Consider the following 24,558-nt stretch of genomic DNA (forward strand, 5'->3'; position numbering starts at 1 on the left):
GGATATTCCAGCATGACAATGACCCAAAACACACGGCCAAGGCAACAAAGGAGTGGCTCAAGAAGAAGCACATTAAGGTTCTGGAGTGACCTAGGCAGTCTCCAGACCTAAATCCCATAGAAAATCTGTGGAGAGAGCTGAAGGTTCGAGTTGCCAAACATCAGCCTCGAAACCTTAATGATTTGGAGAAGATCTGCAAAGAGGAGTGGGACAAAATCCCTCCTGAGATGTGTGCAAACCTGGTGGCCAACTACAAGAAACATCTGACCTCTGTGATTGCCAACAAGGGTTTTTAAACCAAGTACTAAGTCATGTTTTGCAGAGGGGTCATATACTTATTTCCCTCATTAAAATGCAAATCAATTTATAACATTTTTGACATGCGTTTTTTTCTGGATTTTTTTGTTGTTATTCTGTCTCTCACTGTTCAAATAAATCTACCATTAAAATTATATACTGATCATTTCTTTGTCAGTGGGCAAACGTACAAAATCAGCAGGGGATCAAATACTTTTTTCCCTCACTGTATATGCATATATATATAGTTTGCCGTTATCTCTTTACATATTTATACATATTGTATATACTCTTTATATATCCCTGCTTTGTTCTCCTTACTATCTCTTTTTTCTTCCCCTATCTTGTTGCTGCTGTGACACCCTAATTTCTTCATCTGGGGATTAGTATTATCTTATCTTTAAAATGTTAATGTTCCTGTAAATTGATGAAGTGCTGGCTATGAATAGTCTTTTCTTGTGGTTAATATGATAATAAAATGATGCAATATAAGGGACTTAGCTATTTGAAGAGGTCAAGAATACTTACATATATGCTCTGCATTATACTGTATATTAGACCTTATATTAACATGATTAGGTGCTCATGTAGATAGTATTACTAGGTAAGCCTTCTTTCAGAAATATTGTTAAGATAAGAAATATAATGTCACTACATGATGCAGAAATATTAGTTCATGCTTTTGTCACCTCTAGGCTAGATTATTGTAATGCCTTACTGTCTGGTTGTTCCAGTAGATGCATAAACAAACTCAAGTTAGTCCAGAATGCAGCTGCCAGAATCCTTACTAGAACCAGAAAATATGACCATATCACCCCGATCTTATCAACACTGCACTGGCTCCCAGTAAAAATGTTGCATTGCTTATAAAATACTACTACTGACCTATAAAGCACTAAACGGTCTCGCACCACAGTACCTAAGCGAAATTTTGGTCTTCTTTGAACCGTCATGCCTACTTAGATCAAAAGGTGCATGCTATTTGTTGGTACCTCGAATAGTGAAGGCGACAGCAGGTGGAAGAGCTTTACAAAGATTTACAAAGCTTCATCTTCATTAATTAATGTTCGGGACTCATACACAGTCTCTGTGTTTAAGTCTAGGTTGAAAATACATTTGTTTACTCAAGCTTACCATGAATAGACTTTCTTGTATGCAAAGTACACAGTCTTATACATCACATGATAATAAGCATAACTGACAATCTCTCCCTCTCTTTACCTCCCTCTCCCTCTGTCGTTCTGTCAAGCCACACATGATTTTATGGAGATACCTGTGATCCTGACCCTTTCTGCAGTCCGGACCTGCCTGATCCAACCTTATGCCCTACCTCTGGATGGCGCTCTCATCAACTGGAGGCTACAGCCTGGAGATTGCTTAGGATGGTACCGCTTGAAGTACCATGAAATGGTTTTGGACCTCAATTCCTCATGGACATTCTCACTGTGGTTACTGGGACTATGGCCTTGTTACTGCAATTACAACATACAATTTTGCATTCAGGTCTCCTTTAGTGAACAGTGGATTAGTTCAACAAAGACTTGGTCCAAGCAGGAAGTGTCACAGGAAGCAGGAAGCAGTGTCCCTCGAGTCGATGCTATTTTCTTCTAATCTCTATACTTTAAAATTATACTTTTTTACCTAACGTTATTTATTTATTTATTTATTTATTTTCACCTTTATAACATTTACAAATATCACTGATATTGTGAAGAAGGAACTCAGGTTTTGATTTTGGATATTGCCTGTACCATTGCAGCATATTTACTGTACCAATGAATTTTTTGTAGCTGCAGGACAGAGTAACATCATCACCTTCATCTACAGCTTTATGAGTGTCAAGTGGCTCTATTGGATCTGCCATGGAGTCACCTGTCATAGAGAAGAGAAAATATGATTTTATGATAATCAAGCCAGAGGTACTCACATTCTGCTTTATCATATCACCACACAGACTAAATAATCACTAATTTAACAATTCATATTTCTGAAATAACCAAAAGTTATTTGTTATTAAATGTTAACTCACCTAGTGAAAACCACAAACACATGAATATAACAGTGAACATGATGAATGGTCTTAGCTGGATAAAACATTTCTAATCTCTTTCTGTACTCTAATATGTTAAGCTCCACCCTTACAGCATCACATGACAGTGACACTGTTGCTGACAGATTGTTGATTCTTACTGAAGCATCACATAGGGAACTTGTCTTGAGATCAAACTCTAAGCAGAATTAATATCATTATGAAAAGTTAATAATTTTAATATGTAAAAAATGTAATCTAATAATAAAATTATTATATATTTTAATTTCCAGTTGTATATGATTTTATAAGTGATTTTATAAGTGTCGCTGCATTAGGGACTTCTGTCTCATCAGAAATTGCTGTGAACAAGTATAAGTCATGATAAATAATTGAGGTATTTTACTGAGGTGAGGAACAAACCAGCTGCTGTTCTTGGTAATACTATGAAAAATGCCAGCATGCCATTAGGCCTTAAAGGGGAGTGATACATGGTGTGTGTGAGGCTTACAGGATTGAGTGAAGTTTGCAGTGGTATTCACTTCAAGTGTGTGTGGTAAACTAGGTGTTTTATTTGCTTGGTGTTCCTCATTTCTCCCCTGTGGCCTAGTGTGCTGCCTTGCCTGTCTGTATTTCTCATGTTTATTATTTTTTAATCAGTGTCATTTGACTCTATTTCATAAACCTGAAAGCTTAAAAAATCTGAAAGCTTTGTTGTGTTTTTTCTTTATTTTATTTATTTATTTATTTATTTTTACAATTAAACTGTGTAAGCAATGTGTGTGGTTGAAGAACACATATAGCCAATATTACTGTGCAAAATAGTATTCATAATCGAAAAATTGAAACCTCTGGGGGATGTGAGCAGGGCCCTAGTGATAAGATAAGTGACTATGTCATCCCGTGGAGAGGAGAAAAAAGGAGAAAAACAGACAAAAGTTTTTCTTTCTTTCTTTCTTTCTTTCTTTCTTTCTTTCTTTCTTTCTTTCTTTCTTTTCTTTTTTTAAACTGAAACTTACGACTATGCCTCCATTTACACTGGAAAAAAACGGCTGCTGGAAAAAAGAAGTAACTACAACAAATAGTAATTTACAGAACATAACATTAGTGAACTCTTGAACTTGTACAGAGCCTCAGCTACTACACATTCAGAATTGGTCTGAACCAAGCAACCTGTGAACCTTTAAATAAAACCTGCCAACAAAAAATAAGACAGTGCTCTTTTTCTTATATAACTTGCAAGATAAATGTTAAAGCTAAATCACAAGGCACAATGGGAAACACTAAATGTCATAAAAACATGGCCGCCTTTAGCCACAGGCTTAGCATGGAATCTACAGTGAATTATAACGTGATTAGGTTATAAGTTTCAGTAACACTAACACTATTGGAGTATATGTGGAAAATGATGGACATGTGTTGTGGAGAGCAACTTAATAAGGCAGAACCACACCTATGTGAACACACACATATCTCTTTACTTAAAACATTCTCTCTCTCAAAGTATGGGTCTCTGCAGATGATAATGGGTGTGTCAAAAGATATGCGTGTGCCGAAAGGTTTCTCTTATTGGTGGAAAGAGGTTCTTGATGGGAACTGAATTGATCAATCAGTATTAACTAAAGTACTATGTCATTTCCCACTGACACGAAAAAGATGCCGGATTTGGCTAAATTAGGTCTGTGGTTAACACAAACTTAAGATATTTTCATGTTTTATTCTACTACATAAAATACATCAGTAATACCAAACTTGTGATTTTGTTAAACTTTTACGTGTCTTGAAAAAGGCCGTTGCTAACAAGTGGTTAAATGGGAGGTTTTCGGGGACATTAAATGGCAGGAAAAACTCATCCACTACAGCCTACTTGTTTAAAGCCTTTAAAGAAGTAAAACTAGCGTTATGGTTAGTGTTAGGGTTGGGGTTAGGGTTACAACATCCAGTACGTAGTGGATGTATTCCAATATGTTATTGTGCTACAGGCTGCAGTGAGGAGACAATCGGTCTATCTGGACATCTGGTGAACAACTCCCCCTAGAGGATATTTCCTAATTTACAGTACATTGAGAGAACACAACATTTCCCCCAGACTTAAAGCTATACCCCTACTGTAACTAGACTGTAAGGTAACAAAGAATAAAATTGTAATAAACATCAATTAAGGGTTTCCTGTTACGGTGACACTTTGACTTACTTTGTCACATTCCAACACTAAAGAGAATTTTGCATTTTTAACAAAAGTGCAACATAACATTATAAGTATGCTTTAAGTTCAATTCTTTATAAAAGATGCTTGTTTCTTTTCTATTATGATCAAAGTTCTTTTATCCAGTCTTTCTCTAATGACATTAATAAGCCACGATAATATTAAATACAACTTAATAATCTATGTGTGCTGCTATGTGTGTCTTTATGTATAGGTACTAATAACAGAATCACGATTAGGAGTTGATTCTTATGTTCCCAGGGTCCTATGTTGATCAGATCAGTGTTTTCAAAAGGTTTCATGTATGTTCATTTTCCCATGGCTCTATTAACTTTATTACCTTTTAACTTTAAACACCAAAGAGATTTAATCTAAAATTAGACATTGATCTAAAAGTAGCTGTTAGTCTACATTCAAACAGTTCAACTCCATGCATGAACAATAGTGAAATGTACACACTAAACTGAAGAAATGCCATACTGTAGTCTATAAAACACAGTAAATGGTCATAAAGGGAACAAAATGTTAAGTATGAATGTGTCCCAGCTCTCACTTATGCTGAAGCCTAACTGCAGCTTTAAATAATGTGGTCATTATGAGCGATGTAAATCTGGGGAACACAGATACTGTACACTTCCCATGATTAGCTAAGGGCTAAGTCTCACTAGCTAACATTCAAAGGAGTTAGTTTGCATAGCTGTTGTAGATAGTTAGCGCTTAGCATAGTTTTCATACTAGATGGTACTATGCTAAAAAATACATATTTGGCCACAAATGACAAAGATACCAGGGAGCCAAGTGTTTACATCAGAGTGTCTAATGGACTAAATGAGATTGCGGTTGCTTTTAATGACTGCCGTTTACACTCGGCATTTTTCACATATACTCAATAGTGTTAGCATTGCTACAAACAACATTTAAATGTTGGGTATGGAACAGTAACACCAGATTCACACACTGTCCTTTTACCATATTTCAATAATATTTACTTGATAACTGTATCCAGTCGCATATTTAGTGAAAATTATGACATACTCACATTATAATAGCATCACCCGCTAGCATCACCTACCGCCTTGTTTACGTTTCACATTTCTCACTTACCGCTGTTCTGTTTAAAAAAAAAAATATATATATATATATATATATATATATATATATATATATATATATATATATATATATATATATATATATATATATATATGTCTGCTGTCTGTCCGGTTTTGAGTGCAGATGAGGACTCGCTCGAGCTTCACATGGTGCGGCAGGAACTGGAGGATGTGGAGAAGCAGATCCGGGGCCTACTTGATAAGCAGGCTCAGCTGCTGGAGCGACAAACTGCGCTGGAAACATCTTGTGCCTCTGCCCACATATCCAAGGTAAGCACACAGCGTGGTATTTCCACTCCCAGCCCCTCTACGCCGTGTGTTTCTCTGTGCAGGGACCGTGCACCTAGGACTTTCCCAACCGTGGTCTCCGTCACGCCGGCGCCAACACACCTCGGGCCTTGGGTGAACCAGCGGCGGAAGGCACGGGCTGGACCCTCTCCACCTCTGGTGTTTGAGATTCCAACCAGGAACCGCTTCGCCCCTCTCCGTCAGACCAGACCCAAGTCTGTGATCGTCGGGGACTCCATTGTGCGGAACGTCCGTGTAGCCTCATCTAAAGGTAAGGTGCGCACGCACTGTTTTTCTGGTGCTTGTGTCCTTGATGTCGCTGCACAGGTATCCGGGATCCTGAAGAGGGATGAGCGCATTGGAGCGGTTGTGCTGCACGCGGGGACGAACGACACCAGGCTGCGGCAGACAGTGGTTCTGAAAAGGGAATTCTCCAGCCTGATCGAGACGGTACGATGCAGATCACCCACTGCGAAGATCATCATCTTTGGACCTCATCACACATACAGACGTGGAGCAGAAAAGTTCAGTAGACTCCTAGCATTAAATGATTGGTTAGTCTCTTGGTGTAATGAGCAGAATCTGGTGTTTGTCAATAACTGGAATCTGTTCTGGGAGTGTCCTAGGTTGTTTCGTCCTGATGGCCTGCACCCCAGCAGCCTTGGAGCGGAACTGCTTTCAGACAACATTTCCAAGGCGCTACACTCCAAGTGACTGCCTACCGTAAGTACATCTTCCAATAATAACATTCAGTATAATCAATGTTCATTTAAAAATCCAGCAAAGGTAATACATACTATAGAGACTGTGTCTGTTCCCCGAGCTATACAAATATATAGAAAATCTCGGAAAGTCTATCTTCGTAACCTAATTAACATAAAATTAAATCATATTGAATGCACAGCCAGCACTTTTGATCTGAAGCTAGGACTATTAAACATTAGATCTCTTGTGTCTAAGGCTCTTATTGTTAACGACATCATTACTGATCAGGAATGTAATTTAATGTGTTTAACAGAAACTTGGATTAAACCAAATGAGTACATAGCATTAAATGAAGCCAGTCCTCCTGGATACAGTTATGTACATCAGCCTCGTTCAACTGGTAGAGGAGGAGGTGTTGGTCTCATCCATAGTAAAAATCTAGTCATCACACAAAAACCTAAGCATAAATTTAATTCTTTTGAAATTCTTTATACCAGTATAAATTATGTAGCCACAAAAAATAAGTCAATTCCTCTAATTATTATTTACAGACCCCGAGGGCGATTAGCGGTTGTGTCCATCTTAGATTCAGTAGGGATTAATCAGAACGTAATCGGGCCTACTCATAATGGTGGTCACACTCTTGACCTCATACTAACATACGGACTAAGTATAGAAAATATTATCATTTTTCCGCAGTCTGAAGTTGTCTCAGACCATTATCTTATCTCGTTCATAATACGTATTGATCATAATATTTCCACCTTGCCTCGCTACCGCGTAAAACGTACCTACACATCAGCTACTGCACCGAGCTTCATAAATAACCTCGCAGAAACATCAATTAGATTTGGATCACCGTCAGATCACACAGAACTCGATCAGGCGACTGAAAGCTTGGAGTCAACACTCCGCTACACGCTAGATAGAGTGGCTCCACTCAAAAGGAAAATAATTAGAGAAAAAAAATTAGCACCCTGGTATAACGATCAAACGCGAACCTTAAAACAGACAACTCGACAATTAGAACGTAAATGGCGTCAAACCAAACTGGTGATATTTCAAACAGCATGGAAGGAGAGCCTACTGAAATATAGGAAATCTCTTGGCGATGCTAGAAAAATCTATTTCTCCACCTTAATAGGAGACAACAAAAACAATTCTAGATTCCTTTTCAACACAGTAGCAAAATTAACTAGGAATAAAACCACTACAGAGAGAAACACTCAATCATTACATAGCAGTGAAGATTTCATGAAATTTTTCATTGATAAGGTTGAAAATATTAGACGTGAAATACAGGCCATTAAATTAAAACCCGACAGTATTGTAACAAACCCATTACATGACAATGTAGCAATATCAGATCAATGTTTAGAGTGTTTTGCTCTGCTTAGAGAGACCGAACTAGCTTCATTAATCTCTTCAGCCAATTCATCAACTTGCATACTAGATCCCGTACCTACATGTTTGTTTAAACAGATTTGTCCAGGAGTAATTGAACCTCTTCTAAATATAATCAATTCTTCCCTTAGCACTGGCTATGTACCTAAATCACTTAAATTAGCAGTTATTAAACCCTTGTTTAAAAAACCTGATTTTGAACCGTCTCAATTGTCCAGCTGTAGACCGATATCAAATCTCCCCTTCATCTCTAAGATTTTAGAAACGGTTGTAGCAAAGCAGTTATGCTCGTACTTAGATAGGAATAACATTCATGAAATGTATCAGTCAGGATTTAGACCTCATCATAGCACAGAGACAGCGTTAGTTAAAGTAGTAAATGACCTTCTACTGACTTACGATCAGGGTTGTGTCTCGCTGCTTGTGTTACTCGACCTTAGTGCAGCTTTTGATACTATAGATCACACTATTCTACTTGATAGATTAGAAAATGTTGTTGGTATTAAGGGAACAGTCCTCTCCTGGCTCAGGTCTTATCTGACTGATCTTTATCAGTTCGTAGATGTAAATGGTGATTTCTCCATGCGTACTGAGGTTACTTTTGGAGTTCCACAGGGTTCTGTTTTAGGCCCACTGCTCTTTACTTTATATATGCTACCCCTAGGTCAAATTATTCGTAAACATGGAATTAGCTTTCACTGTAATGCTGATGATACACAGTTGTATGTTTCAGCGAAGCCAGAGGACAGACAGAAGCTTAGTAAAGTTGAAGATTGTGTAAAGGACATTAGACGTTGGATGTTAACTAACTTCCTTCTACTTAATTCTGATAAAACAGAAATACTTTTTTTAGGCCCACATGTAGCTAGAAGTAATCTTTCTGATCACATGGTTACTCTGGATGGTCTTTCTGTTTCATCATGTACAGCAGTTAAAGACCTCTGAGTAATTATTGACTCCAGCCTATCATTTGATGCTCATGTAGATAATATTACTAGGATAGCCTTCTTTCATCTCAGAAATATTTCTAAAATAAGAAACATATTGTCACTACATGATGCGGAAATACTAGTTCATGCATTCGTCACCTCTAGATTAGATTACTGTAATGCCTTACTGTCTGGATGTTCCAGTAGGAATATAAATAAGCTCCAGTTAGTCCAGAATGCAGCTGCTAGAGTCCTAACTAGAACTAGAAGATACGACCATATCACACCGATATTATCAATACTGCATTGGCTCCCAGTAAAATCTCGCATTAACTATAAAATACTTTTATTAACCTATAAAGCACTAAATGGTCTCGCACCACAATATCTAAGCGACCTTTTGGTTTTATATGATCCGCCACGCCTACTTAGATCAAAAGATGCAGGCTATTTGACAGTACCTCGAATAGTGAAGGCTAAAGCAGGGGGAAGAGCTTTCTCTTATAGAGCCCCACAGTTATGGAACAGTCTTCCTATTAGTGTTCGGGACTCAGACACAGTCTCAGTGTTTAAGTCTAGGCTTAAAACGTATTTGTTTACTCAAGCCTACCCTGACTAGATTCTGTTCTACTACTTCGCAGTCATAATTATCTTTTTTCTCCCTTTCTCCTTTCGCCGAGCCCCACACGAATGTATGGAGATACTAGAGATCCAGATCCTTTCTGCCTCTGGATGTGTTACGACACGGCGAAATCGGCGCGGCAGCTCACAAAGTGTAGTGCCGCCCAGGGACGTGGCGGAGGAGGACTATACTTCCCAGTCATACCCGCGCTCGAGTTCGCCGGACTTCTGATTACGAACACCTGTACACACCTAAGGTTATATAAGGGCCTCCCTAGCATGAGCCGCTTGCGAAGTAAACGCTCGGCAGCCTCGTCTCTGTTTGATTACCAAGCCGGTTTCATTATAAGTGTTTTCCCTGGTGCTCGATTTCACGCTCGTCCCTCACTACGCTTTTGCCTACGTCCCTGATATACAGTTTACCTGCTCGGTCCCGAGTCGCTTCTCTTCCTGTGTTCAGTCACACGCCATCTCTCCGCTCGCCTGCGCTTGTCTCCGTCAGCGCCTCGTAACAGGATGGAGCTCAAATCTTCTTTAATTCCAGACTGCTGGGACTACGGCTGCTCCTAACGCCATACAGACTTCATTTAAATCCATAATGAACTTTTTCACACTAACTGTTGTTACCCAGATGAGGACGGGTTCCCTTCTGAGTCGGGTTCCTCTCAAGGTTTCTTCCTCTTAAAACATCTTAGGGAGTTTTTCCTTGCCACCGTCGCCACTCAGTGGCCTGCTCAGTTGGGATAAATTCACACCTTTAATATCATGGCAGGTGCGCCATCTGTAATAATCCCAGTGACTTTATTCCACAGTAGTTTCATGTCATCTACGGCGAAACAAATAGAAATATATATATATATATATATATATATATATATATATATATATATATATATATATATATATATATATATATATATATATATATATATATATATATATATTCCTCTTGTTTGATCCTTAAGGCTCAAAATAGCTCAAGGTCAAGTAGCTCCTCACTCACGTTATTTCATTGTCCACTCCTCTTTAAAAAATCAGTAACTCAGCGGTGTCAGATGCATTCGTGCTTTTGTCGCAGGCTAACGAAAAAAGTCAAACTCTACTCCTTTGGCTTCTAACTGGCTCTTAATATCAGATGAAACGTCTTCAATTCTCCGTACCACAGTGTTACGTGCCAGGCAAACATTGGCAAACTCTTGCTTCTTCTCGGGACAAATTTTCTCTACCATTTATCATGTAGTCTTTAATAAATTCACCCTCAGTAAAAGGTTTGCAGTGCTTGGCAATCAGCGTTGCCACCTCGTAGCTCGCTTTTGTGGCATTTTCATTCGACTCACGGGCTCTTGTGAAAAAGCGCTGCTGTACTCTCATCTATTTAGTTCTTGTTATGAACCTGTACAAATTGTAGATTCCATTGATGTTGCTTTTGTGTCACGTGATACGAACAGTAAATATGCTATGAGTAAACATATAGCTGCAACAAAACAGACAAAAGAAAAACAACAAAAAAAAAGGATGGTGATTGGACTCCCCTTCTGAAGGAATTTTACAGGGACATAATACTTATCCCTGTAGGTACTGAAATACCACATGAATGGTGGTAGACAATGTATTTGTATTTGTAAATAGTATGCATTTCAGTCAGGTAATGTGGTTTCTTAACTGGTGTGGTTTTGCATGCAGTGTTGTTTGTCCCTGCCTCATCATTTCTGTTTCCTTTGCAGCTGGTGTGGTGTGTGCAATTAGACTCAACCTTCTTGTGTGGAGCCTACTGTGTTTTTATTCTGGAAAATTCTCAGTTATCCAGATGTTATCCTGTAAGACCCAAAAGTCAATTACAAACCTGCAAAGATAGGCATGAGGAACACATTAATTCTGAGGCACAATAAACAAAGACTGGATTGCTGATTAAAGAGTTAACATTTAATTATCAACAGTGGTGCTTAAAAGTTTGTGAACTCTTCAGAATTTTCTACATTTATGCATAAATATGACCTAAAACCATATCTAAAAGTAGATAACGAGAACCCAGTTAAACAAATGAGGCAAAAATACTATACTTGGTAATTAATTCTATGAGGGAAATGATCAAATATTACATATCTGTGAGTGACTAAAGTATGTAAACCTTTGCTTTCAATATCTGGGGTGACCCCTATGTGCGGCGAAAACTACAACTAAACATTTCTGGTAACTGATCATTAGTCCTACACATTGGCTTGGAGGAATTTTAGCCAATTCTGGGATGTTGGTAAGTCACGTGAATTGCTTGCTTCAGGTTATTCAACAACATTGCTATTGGCCATTTCAAAATATTAACTTTATTTTTCTTTAATCATTAATAATTTTTTTGTCAGACAGGCTTGTTTGCTTAGGGTCATTTTCTTGCTGCATGACTCCCTTTTTGTTAAATTCAGTTCACGGACAGATGTCCTTACATTTTCCTTTAGAATTTGCTAGTATAATTCAGAATTCACTGTTCCATGATGGCAAGCAGTCCTGGCCCAGATGCAGAAAAACAGGTCCAACCCATGATACTACCATGACCATATTTCACAAATGGAATAATGTTCTTATGCTGGAATGCAGTGTATTTCCTTTCTACAATTGTAGCGCATTGGTAGAGGGCATTGGTTGCTTAGAAGTTACCTTGGGTTTCTTTGTGACCTCGTGGACTGTTACATGTCTGTAACAAGTTGTTACACAACAACTCTTTATCAGAGGTCCTCAGAAATATCCTTTGTTCGTGCCATGATACACTTCCACAAATGTGTTGTGAAGATCAGACTTTGACAGATCCCTGTTTTTTAAATAAAACAGGGCACTCACTCACAAATGATTGTAAACCCATTGATAAACACCTGACTCTAATTTCACCTTCAATTTCACTGCTTATCCTAGAGGTTCACATACTTGCTTAGTGGTTAGCGCGTTCGCCTCACACCTCTGGGGTTCGAGTCCCGCTAGGGCTGTGTGTGCGGAGTTCTCCCTGTGCTGCAGGGGTTTCCTCCAGGTACTCCGGTTTCCTCCCCAGTCCAAAGACATGCATGGTAGTCTGATTGGCATGTCTAAAGTGTCCATAGTGTATGAATGGGTGTGTGAGTGTGTATGTGATTGTGCTCTGTGATGGATTGGCACTCTGTCCAGGGTGTACCCCGCCTTGTGCCTGATGGTCCTTGGGATAGGTTCCCCGTGACCCTGAAAAGGAGTAAGCGGTAGAAGATGGATGGATATATGACCAAGTATAATATTTTTTGTCTCATTTGTTTAATTGGGTCTCCTTGTCTACCTTAAGGAAAATCTGTTTATGTTTTACATCAAATTTAAGCAGATATATAGAAAATTCTAAAGGGTTCACAAACTTTCACACACCACTATACCTAAAATAAGTCATCTAACCTGCCACAATTGGCTTTGAGAACAGCATTTAATGCTGCAGAGAGGGTGACTGTGTGGCAGCACAGTAAGAGTTTGAAGTGGAGCAACCATTGCCATTTCAGTGAGAATAGCTTCCTATGATTGGTCTTTGAGCATCAGTAAGCACAGTGAAGAGCAGGAAAACACTGCAGCCTTTCTCGAGAGATTCTGTTCAACAAGGCCTCATGTTCTTGAGTTATTGATAGGTCAGCTAGTTTGTGTTCTGATCTGAAATAACATGCAATATAAACTAACCTCTGAAGAACAAGAAAACTTCACTGGCTAACATTAGTGTGCTGGCAAAAAAAAGACAAACTCTTGTAAAAGGATAGAGGATTTGCTCTTTCACCTAGTACTTGATTACTGTGAAAGTCTGAGTGTTGTGCACAATAAAGTTTTTATTCTCAGGCTGTTATCTTTATACTTTTAATCTCAGAAAGAAGCATTACAGAAGAATTCCAGAAAGAATACTGTGCCCACAGACTGCAAAAATGGATGATGGCTATGAGGATGAAGATTTTGTCTGTACAGTTTTTACATGAAGTCTGTTCCCTTTCAAATGGAACTTCATCGCGTTTAGCATATCACTATGGGGGAGCACCTCTCGCGCGCGACCAGCATCTGAAACTTATTTAAAATCATGCCTATTTATAGGCCTGCCATGATCAGGTGACCTGGCAATTAAGCGCTTTGCGTGAACCGCGCCTGTGAACCGCACCATCAGCATTTATTATCTTCAGCGAAAGATGGCATGTCGGTTATTTGTGTAAAGAAACAAAAAAGACGCTTCATTTCCTCGCCATCTTTTCTCAAAATCTCAGAACTTTTCTGTACCTTTAAAAAAGAGAAGAAAAAAAGGAATGAGCTAGAGAGAAAAATATGAGTGAGAGAATTGTGTTACAGCTTGCTCCCGTTTCATCACTGGGAATAGTGCACACTTTCTGGGTGAAGTATCTAGTATTGTAGCATGCGATGGCAGCCTCGAGAGGCTGCGCATGGTAATGCCTACATTAAGCGGTTCGGCTCGCGTCTCGCGCTCTTCTCTGAAGCCGAAGCAAGTTGGGTTTCAGAGCCTCGTGGATCTGGGCCGGCCGCTGCCAAGGCTAACCATCTAAGGTTCGGGGGAACTCTTAAGGATCCGGAAGAAGAGACGGAGACGAGCGCTGCTCTATCTCTTGCTCTGTATTCTAGGTTCAGCTCTCTGATGGATTTTGGAGCTCATGTTGCAACTTCTCCTTCCGCTATGGAAAGCCAAAAAGGGGAGAAAAAAAACACACACACAAAAATAATAGGAATAATTCCTCTCTGACTCAGAGGAGCCAGATGGATGTCCTAAAAACCGTGAGCAGCATATAAAGAGCTGCTTGAAGTGATTACTAAGGCTGGATGAGCCTTTTTCTCCCCAGTGAAAGTAAATTCCTCACACTGCAGAAACTCCCCTTTCTTCCAGAAGTGCATAACAAAATATCAGGCTCCTGGGGGAAAACCATGCATAAGCCATATTTATAACCCCACAATGTTGGATTATTTGGCCATTGTGGGGAATGAACGCCATGGCTATTTAGCTATGCTGAAGGTGGAGGAGGTGCTTGCGAGCTACCTCTCTCCATCGACGGCAGGTAATTTAGGGGGGTCTGCTTTGCCATCCAATCCACTGTGTAAGGCCACCGTGGCACTGGTCGGCAAGGCCTATGCAGTAGTAATCTTGCTTGTGGGTCACTGCAGACAATGACAATGTTGCAGACCTACCAAGCAGACCTGCTGAGTGAGCTCGACATATGGCAGCATTCATCCAGTTCCTTCCCTGTTGTGTCAAATTCACCCGGGCATCCACGAGTGGAGCACCAGCGCTAGTGCAAGGGAGACACAGAAGGCGAGTATGGCAGCCCGCCAACCCCCGCAGACAGCCAGGGGAACCGGGCGGCCACAGTCCCGGTCTGCTACTAGGCCTGATCGGAGAATGGTCATAAAGCCCAAGCAGACAAAGAGCAGCAGTCCTGACAAGTCGTGGAGGGATATATCAGGGGACATGAGGTTGTTAGGGCAGTTAGTCCCCAGTGCTACTGTAGGGCCTCCCCTAGCCAAGACTGTCTCAAGTTTTCAGTGTTCTCTGGTCAGCGAGCTGTCGCAGGGAAACGAAAATCTGATGCTTTCTCTCCAATAGAATGTGGAATAGTTAACGTCACTAAAAGACCATCTGGCAGCATGGAAACTACTGCCAAATGTGTCTCCATGGGTTCTGTCTACTGTAGGAAAGGGTTACCAGGTCCAGTTTAGAGCTCAATGCCTGCCCGGTTCAGAGGTGTGCTCACCACAGTACTCAGCACAGACCAGAGCCCAACGTTAGTGCAGGAAGTTAGATCCCTCTTGGACGAAGGGGCCATAGAACATGTACCCCGTTCCCTGATGGAGAAAGGTTTTTACAGCCATTATTTCCTGGTTCACAAAAAATAGATGATCATGCGGCCAATTTTAGATCTGCGACATCTGAACTGTACTCTTCTGACATACAGGTTCAAGATGCTGATGCCCAAACTTATCATTCCACAGATTAAATTTGACGACTGGTTTGTGATGATAGATCTAAAATGTGCATATTTCCACATAGAAATATTGCCCAGGCACAGGAAGTTCCTGGGGTTCTCATTGGAGGCAATGCATACCATGATCAGGTTCTTCCCTTTCAGGCTAGCTTTATCCCCTCGCACCTTTACAAAGTGCATGGATGTCATTCTGGCTCCATTGTGACTCTAGGGCATCCATGTACTAAACTACATGGATGACTGATTAATTCTAGCACGATCCAGGGAACTGGTGGTTCAACATCGAGATGTTGTTCTCGCCCACATGAAGAGCTTGGGGCTAAGCTTGAACCTCAGAAAAGTATGCTTTCTCCAGTGAAGTGGAGAAAGCATAATTTTCTAGGGGTTATAAGGGTTCTATTTCACTAAGGGCGTTTCTATCCCCAACATGCATAGGGTCAATCCTATCAACATTGATCAAGATAAAGCTGGATCTTGGCATCCCCTCCAGTCTCTATGGGAGACTATTGGAGCATATGGGCAGTCAACATCATACCATTGGGCTTATTGCACAGGAGACCGTTCAGTGGTGGCTGAGAAGTTGGGGGTTTCATCCAAGGATGAAACCTCTGAGAGTAATCAGTGTCACGCTGCGATGCCTACGTGCTCTGAGAATTTGAGTGTCCCGGTTTCTACCCTTGGGTAGAACCCAGTCTAGGGGTGTCTCCTTAGTGCAAGACAGTAATGACAGACACCTCCCTCACAGGCTGGAGCGCGGTCTTAGACAGCTGTCCAGCTCACGGTCTCTGGAGCGGCCCTCATCTGGAGCGGCATAAAAATTGCCTACAAATGTGGGACATATTTCTAGCACTGAAATTCCTTCTCCATCAACTGAGATGTAACCATGTGTTTACAGACAACATAGCGGTGGTCTCATATATTGACCACCAGGGAGGATTGTGGCAGGTGCAAATAATTCCTCTCTGGACAGAGGGAAAGTTTTGTCAGTGAGTGCAATGTACATTCTGGGCAACTGGAATATGGGGGCAGACATCCTGTTGAGGCAGGGGCTGAGGCCCGGGGATTGGTAGCTCCATCCACAAGTGGTGGAGTCCATATGGCGGAGGTTTGGCCAAGCGGGACTGCATGTGTTCACCTCCGAGGAGACAACACATGGCCCGTTGTGGTTCACCCTCACTCCTCACACACAATTAGGGCTGGACGCCATGGTGCACATGTGACCGAGGTCACATCTGTACGCTTTTCCCCTGATCGCTCTGCTCCCACAAGTTCTAGCGAGAGTTTTCCAAGACAGTCTGCATCTGCTGCTAGTGACACCTTATTGGCCAGCTTGAATATGGTTCTCAGAGATGATATCCCTGCTGGATGACACTCCTTGGGAGATTCCCATCCGCAGGGATCCACTGTAGACCCAGTGAACTGCCCAATAGCTACAGTACAAGAATGTTTCTCAGCGGGGTGGGCTCCTTCTCCATTCAGGGTTTACATGGCCGCCATTTCGGCCGGCCATGCCTCTGTTGATGGAGCCTCTGTGGGGCAGCATCCTCTAACTTCGAGGTTTATGCGTGGTGTCAGGTGGCTGAGGCCCATCTGCAGGCCGCGCATACCTTGCTGGGACCTTTCTGTGGTCCTGTAAGGTCTGTCAATACCCCATCTGAGCCCTTAGAGCAGATCTACTGTCTCAAGGCTGATTTATCATCCTCGGCCTGAACTATGGAGACTTTGGGTCTGGCTTTCTGCCCTCCACTGTTCCTCACACAAGAGAGAATGCATCTGCTGTGTCCAGTAAGGGCTCTCTGTACTTATGTCCACTGCTCCGGCCAGTGGCGTAAGTTGGAGCAGCTGCTGGTCTGCTTGGCGGCGACAGTAGAGGTGATGCTGTGTCAAAGCAGCGCATCTCTAATTGGATAATGGAAGCAATCTCTATTGCTTATGAGGTGCATGGTCTTGCTACGTATCTGGGCATAAGGGTTCATTCTATTAGAGGGGTCACCTCCTCGAAGGCTTTGTCCAAAGGGGTATCCTTACAGGATGTGTATGCTGCTTCAGGGTGGTCTATGTCACACACATTCTTTGGATATTACAGCCTGGATATTCATTCCGCTCTGGGCTCGAGTGTCTTGCAGTGACTCTCAGGCTTGGGTCTTTTTGAACAGGCCGTACCCTCGGTATGACAGAGTGGGTATTCTCGTTCCCATAGTGTTATGCTAAATGCAACGTGAAATTCCCTTTGAAAGGAAACATCTGGGTTATACCTGAAACCCTGTTCCCTGAAAAGGAACAAGACATTGCGTAGCTTTGTCATACCAGGGTAGGCCTGTGAATTCTGTCTTCACTTCAGATAATAGTCGCTGATGGCACGGTTCACAGGTGCCATATATATCTATAACGTGACACACGTCACCTGATCATGGCAGGCCTATATATAGGCATGATTTTACACAAGCTTCCGATGCCTGTCGCACGTGAGGGGCACTCCCATAGTGTTATGCTAAACGCAATGTCTTGTTCCCTTCTCACATTGACATCTGTGCCTTTAGTTGATGAGTCCAGACAGGTTGCAGATACATTACCTGAAACAGTTACAGAGCAATGACCAAAAAGAAGCATTAAACCTCCTGAAAGACTAACTGAAGTCATGTGAACTATTGTTGAGTTTTTGTTGTTGTTGTATTTTTTATTATTTTTAAAAAGTACCCCTGCATAAAGTTTTTCACAGTTGTCTTTAAGTTATGGTGATAAAAACAAAAGTCCCCCCGTTATATACTGTGACAGCTTAGCTGTGAAATGTGAAGAGAGAAAAAAAGACAACTACACAATGTTATGTTAATTCTTTTTATTTTTTAAGGGGTAGATGTGTTGTTATACATTGTGTGGACAGGGGGAACTAGAGGAGAAATAAGAGACAGTGAGCCTGAGAAAAAGTAGGAATAAAACAATGAGTGGTTTGCATCTTATGGTTTGGCCTCTATATTTCTGCTGTAACAGTGGATTGTGATACCTTCAACCCTGCCTTGTGGAGGTTGTTGGTGATGTCACAGACTGTGATTTTGCTGTTTTTCTTCACAGCTCTCATATATACATATAAATACCAGGAAATAAAAGTTGAAATTCAAACTTTCTTCTAATATTCATCTTTTGTTCTCAAACCAAAATGTCTTCAGTCTACAGCAAAAATTAATTGGCCTTGCCATTCAAATAGTTTCGGAGAGGACTACAGGTCATAAATCACAAAAAGGCCAATAAAGTTTTTGAGTTATAGAAAAGTGTATAGCAGTTTTGAAAAAAATCTGTGAAAACCTAACAACAGAATTGATATTTTATTCAAATTAATTATTTGTTCAATTATCTATAATTATCTGTATCCTGGTCAAGGCAAAGGTTATCTCTCCTCTGTCTCCGCATAAAATTGAGACAATGTTAGGATTTTCTGGCACAGTTTCTACTTTCAGGTACCAGTGAGCTCAGGTTACTGTCTGTGCAATATTTTGTATGCTCTCTTTTTTGGATTTCTCACATTCCTCCTTCACTCCCAGTGTTCTCAGGAAAAGCCCTGGATTGCTGACCAGGATAAAGTGGTTACTGAAGACGAATAAATGAATGAGCTGTCTCCTAATAATACAGTGTGTCTCAAAAATATAAACTCAAGACAAAATTCCCCAGAATTGGCATGTAAATGTCTCAAAGAACTGCTTTCCATATATCAAAACTGTGTCAAAGTTTTTGAACAGTGCAGTTGAATTTCCTGTCACTGTGGGCTGCAGAGCACAGTAGTATAGTGCAGAGTCTGATACAACAGCAGAGGAGATGAGCAGATCCACTTCTTTATTATCTCGATTAACTTTAGGAGTCATTCCTGTGGGAATGTTGGAACTTAGCACGCCACCATCAGAAATATAAAGAAGGAACTCAGGTGTAGATTTTGGATACTGCCTATACCAGTGCAGGTAGTTTCCTGTAGGATTGGTTGTTCCGTATCTGCAGGACAGAGTAACATCATCATCTTCATCTACAACTTTATGAGTGAAACGTGGCTGTACTGAATTTGCCATGGAGTCACCTGTCATAGAGAAGAGAACATAATGATTTTAACCTTTACATAATAAAACCAGAACTACAGTACATAAGTCAGACCCACATTCTGTCTTAACACCACACAGTCTAATAAATCACCAATTCAACACATAATATTTTTGAAATAACAAATATTCAAAACTCACCCAGTGAAAGCCAAAGACACGTGAATATAACAGTGAACATGGTGAATGGTCTTAGCAGTATGAAAATATTATGAGATCTTTCTGTACTCTGATATGTTAACATCATAAAGCTTCATGAAGCTCCACCCATAGCATCAAATGACAGTGTCACTAATGTTACAGTCAGATTCTTGATTCTGAAGCATCCTGTTTACATTCAGCTTCACATGGAGAACCTATCCAGAGCACATATAAGCAAACACTAACTGATAAGCAGGAAATAAAGGCAATTATGTAAAAACTATCATTTTAATCAGAGAGCTTAATTTGTAAATCTGCAGGTCCCAGAACAATAAGATAAGCAAGTCGGGATGCACACGAAAGGTCCCAGTCCCCAAACTTACAGACACGTAAAAGTGCTTCTAGCACCTTATGTAGCCCACGATATTCAATGCTGATAGGTAGGCCTAGCGACGTAATGAGTTTATAGCAGTGAGTATTCTCAGTACAAAGGGAAACATTTATGGTTTGCACATTCTATCAACTCATGTGCTGTCACCTCAGTTAGCTACAAAACACATTTGCCCAAAGCACTTCAAAAAAAAAGCACTGTTTCATACAGTAGGCCCAGTTCCAATAAACTAACATTAACTGCACAACATAATCAAGAAAAAGTGACACAAAATATTCTTACCTAACACAAAATATTCCACAAAGCTGTCATGTGTGTGACCTCCTACTCTTCTGTGTGTCCTTTACGTATCCGTAACGATACATTACGAGATGGTGAGGATGAGAAGGGATGCATGCTGCGAGCTACAAATGAGATTCATTTTGGAGAAACCCCACTCACACTCCACTCAACATCGATATGGTATTCGCAGTAGCCAATAATTGCCTCAGTCCTTCTGGAACTTTTTGTATATTTGAGTCCCTGTATTCACTAAAAGACTGAATGACTGTACATGGGCTGTTAACTCTATTTAATTGTGGGCAGTCAATCTCACTTTCGAAGCCATGCACAGGTTGAGCCTCGTAAGCACTTCTAAAAACCTTCCACATTCAGGCTAGCATTATCATGGCTAGTCATGGGAACAGTCACCAAACTGCTTCATCAGTCACCTGTTGCTCTTTGCTCTCTTGGACTCCTGACATTTTAGTACTTTGCTCCATTTTCTCACTGTCATTGTTTGTTAAATGCTGTTAATGATAACTGCTTTCTTTTCTTTTCTTGATCAACTGAAATTGGTGTTAGATTTTGGTTGGATATGAAACCTGAAGGAAGGTAGATCTCAAGGAACAGGATTGGTGACCACTGCTCTAGCACTTTGCCCATAAAAAGATAACTGACTGCGCCATCTTGTGTTCACCAAGGAGAAAAATGCACTAGTAAATATTTACACCAACTTACAGGTTATTCATTGCAAAAAGATTAAAAGAGATGTGAGCTGTCAAAATTATATTTTAATATATAGTTTATTATTATTATTATTATTATTATTATTATTATTATTATTATTATTATTATTAATAATAATAATAATAATAATAAATAGTATTTTCAAAAATATACAATTTCTCTCTGTCACGCATTAGGAAGCTCTGGACTCCACTCCCCATCAGCCACTGCACTGCACTACAGGTCACATGACCACCTGCACCTGATTCACGTTTTGGTTAATGAGCACTCATGGGTATAAATAGTCCTTGTCTGCACTATTAGCTTGTCTTTCGTTGTCTTAGACTCCTGTTGTTCATGTCTCGGTGTTTGTTTCTTGCCACGGTGTGTTTAAGTCAAGTTTTCATAGTGTATTTGTGTCATAGTACGTTTCGTTAAATAAATGTCCTTATCTGCATCTGCATCTGTGTCTGCATCTGCTTCTGGCTCAACCATCCGAATTGTGACAGAACGAAAGACCCACTATCAGATGCAGCAGATCCCCACGATGGATGCCTGGTTTGAAGCATATGCGGAGTGGTATTTAGGACTGATGGAGAGGGGAGGCACACCTTGCTGCGCAGTCCAGAGGTGAAGGCTGCCCAGAAATTTTTTTTGGGGGGGCAATGAGGACATCAGAGCTCCAGCCTGAGGCCTACGGGGAGGTCTCAGCTGTGGAGCTCCCCCCTGAGGTCAACATGGCGACCTCAGAGGGACAGGCTGAGGAGGCTGTCCCGCTGCCCTGCACAGCCAAGGAGGCTGTCCCGCTGCCCTGTTCAGCTGTGGACGTCGCTCAGCCTTCCCGTTCAGCTGTGGACGTCGCTCAGCCTTCCCCTTCAGCTGAGGACGCCGCTCAGCCCGCCCGTTCAGCTGTGGACGCCGCTCAGCCCGCCCGTTCAGCTGTGGACGCCGCTCAGCCCGCCCGTTCAGCTGTGGACGCCGCTCAGCCCTCCCGTTCAGCTGAGGACGCCGCTCAGCCTTCCCCTTCTGCTGAGGACGCCGCTCAGCCCTCCCGTTCAGCTGTGGACGCCGCTCAGCCTTCCCCTTCAGCTGAGGACGCCGCTCAGCCTTCCCCTTCAGCTGAGGACGCCGCTCAGCCCGCCCGTTCAGCTGTGGACGCCGCTCAGCCCGCCCGTTCAGCTGAGGACGCCGCTCAGGCCGCCCGTTCAGCTGAGGACGCCGCTCAGGCCGCCGGTTCAGCTGTGGACGCCGCTCAGCCTTCCCCTTCAGCTGAGGACGCCGCTCAGCCCTCCCCTTCAGCTGAGGACGCCGCTCAGCCCTCCCCTTCAGCTGAGGACGCCGCTCAGCCCGCCCGTTCAGCTGAGGACGCCGCTCAGCCCGCCCGTTCAGCTGAGGACGCCGCTCAGCCCGCCCGTTCAGCTGAGGACGCCGCTCAGCCCGCCCGTTCAGCTGAGGACGCCGCTCAGCCCGCCCGTTCAGCTGAGGACGCCGCTCAGGCCGCCCGTTCAGCTGAGGACGCCGCTCAGGCCGCCGGTTCAGCTGTGGACGCCGCTCAGCCTTCCCCTTCAGCTGAGGACGCCGCTCAGCCCTCCCCTTCAGCTGAGGACGCCGCTCAGCCCTCCCCTTCAGCTGAGGACGCCGCTCAGCCCTCCCCTTCAGCTGAGGACGCCGCTCAGCCCGCCCGTTCAGCTGAGGACGCCGCTCAGCCCGCCCGTTCAGCTGAGGACGCCGCTCAGCCCGCCCGTTCAGCTGAGGACGCCGCTCAGCCCGCCCGTTCAGCTGAGGACGCCGCTCAGCCCGCCCGTTCAGCTGAGGACGCCGCTCAGCCCGCCCGTTCAGCTGAGGACGCCGCTCAGGCCGCCGGTTCAGCTGAGGACGCCGCTCAGGCCGCCGGTTCAGCTGAGGACGCCGCTCAGGCCGCCGGTTCAGCTGAGGACGCCGCTCAGGCCGCCGGTTCAGCTGAGGACGCCGCTCAGGCCGCCGGTTCAGCTGAGGACGCCGCTCAGGCCGCCGGTTCAGCTGAGGACGCCGCTCAGGCCGCCGGTTCAGCTGAGGACGCCGCTCAGGCCGCCGGTTCAGCTGAGGACGCCGCTCAGCCCGCCCGTTCAGCTGAGGACGCCGCTCAGGCCGCCCGTTCAGCTGAGGACGCCGCTCAGGCCGCCCGTTCCGCTGAGGACGCCGCTCAGGCCGCCCGTTCAGCTGAGGACGCCGCTCAGGCCGCCCGTTCAGCTGAGGACGCCGCTCAGGCCGCCCGTTCAGCTGAGGACGCCGCTCAGGCCGCCCGTTCAGCTGAGGACGCCGCTCAGCCCGCCCGTTCAGCTGAGGACGCCGCTCAGCCTCCATGCTCCATGGCAGATAGCGTTCCCCTCTTCTGCTTCGAGGAGACTCCCACTCCTCTCCCTGGCCACACGGAGACCCACGCTCCTCTCCCTGGCCTTACAGGGGACTTCGCTTCACTTTCCTGCACTCCTGAGTACAGCGCTCTGTTTCCCCGTGCCGCCGAGGACGTCGATCTGCCTTCCTGCTCCGCCGAGGACGTCGATCTGCCTTCCTGCTCCGCCGAGGACGTCGATCTGCCTTCCTGCTCCGCCGAGGACGTCGCTCTGCCGTCATGCTCCGCCGAGGACGTCGCTCTGCCGTCATGCTCCGCCGAGGTCGTCGCTCAGCCGCCCTGTTCAGCCGAGGTCGTCGCTCAGGCTCGCCGTTCAGCCGAGGTCGTCGCTCAGGCTCGCCGTTCAGCCGAGGTCGTCGCTCAGGCTCGCCGTTCAGCCGAGGTCGTCGCTCAGCCCGCTTGCTCCATGGCAACTAGCGTTCCCCCCTTCTGCTTCAAAGAGACCCACGTCCCTCTCCCTGGCCGCACGGGGGACTTCTCTCGGCCTTCCAGTTCAGCTGGGGGCATCGCACCGCTTTCATGCTCTGCAGAGGAAATATTTCAGCCTCCCTGTGCCATTGTAGAAGCCGCCCGGCCTCCTGGTTCTGTGGGAGACATTTTCTCCAGAGGGCCAGGACCACCACATGGAGGACGTATAATTTTGGGCGCTCCGGGAGTAGCGCCCTTGGGGGAGGGTTCTGTCACGCATTAGGAAGCTCTGGACTCCACTCCCCATCAGCCACTGCACTGCACTACAGGTCACATGACCACCTGCACCTGATTCACATTTTGGTTAATGAGCACTCATGGGTATAAATAGTCATTGTCTGCACTATTAGCTTGTCTTTCGTTGTCTCAGACTCCTGTTGTTCATGTCTCGGTGTTTGTTTCTTGCCACGGTGTGTTTAAGTCAAGTTTTCATAGTGTATTTGTGTCTTAGTACGTTTCGTTAAATAAATGTCCTTATCTGCATCTGCATCTGTGTCTGCATCTGCTTCTGGCTCAACCATCCGAATCGTGACACTCTCTCTCTCACTC

General features: G+C 43.4%; 1 gene segment (V, D, J or C); it reads right to left on the reverse strand.

Moving 5' to 3' along the window:
* Positions 1–18,503: 18,503 nt before the first annotated feature.
* On the reverse strand, positions 18,504–19,868 carry LOC128633084 (T cell receptor alpha variable 26-2-like). The segment is given in 2 exon segments: positions 18,504–19,611; positions 19,772–19,868. Coding segments are annotated over 2 exon segments (456 nt in total).
* Between the last annotated feature and the right edge of the window lie 4,690 nt (positions 19,869–24,558).

This window comes from Ictalurus punctatus, chromosome 7, assembly GCF_001660625.3.
Source record: "Ictalurus punctatus breed USDA103 chromosome 7, Coco_2.0, whole genome shotgun sequence".
Classification (NCBI taxonomy): domain Eukaryota; kingdom Metazoa; phylum Chordata; class Actinopteri; order Siluriformes; family Ictaluridae; genus Ictalurus; species Ictalurus punctatus.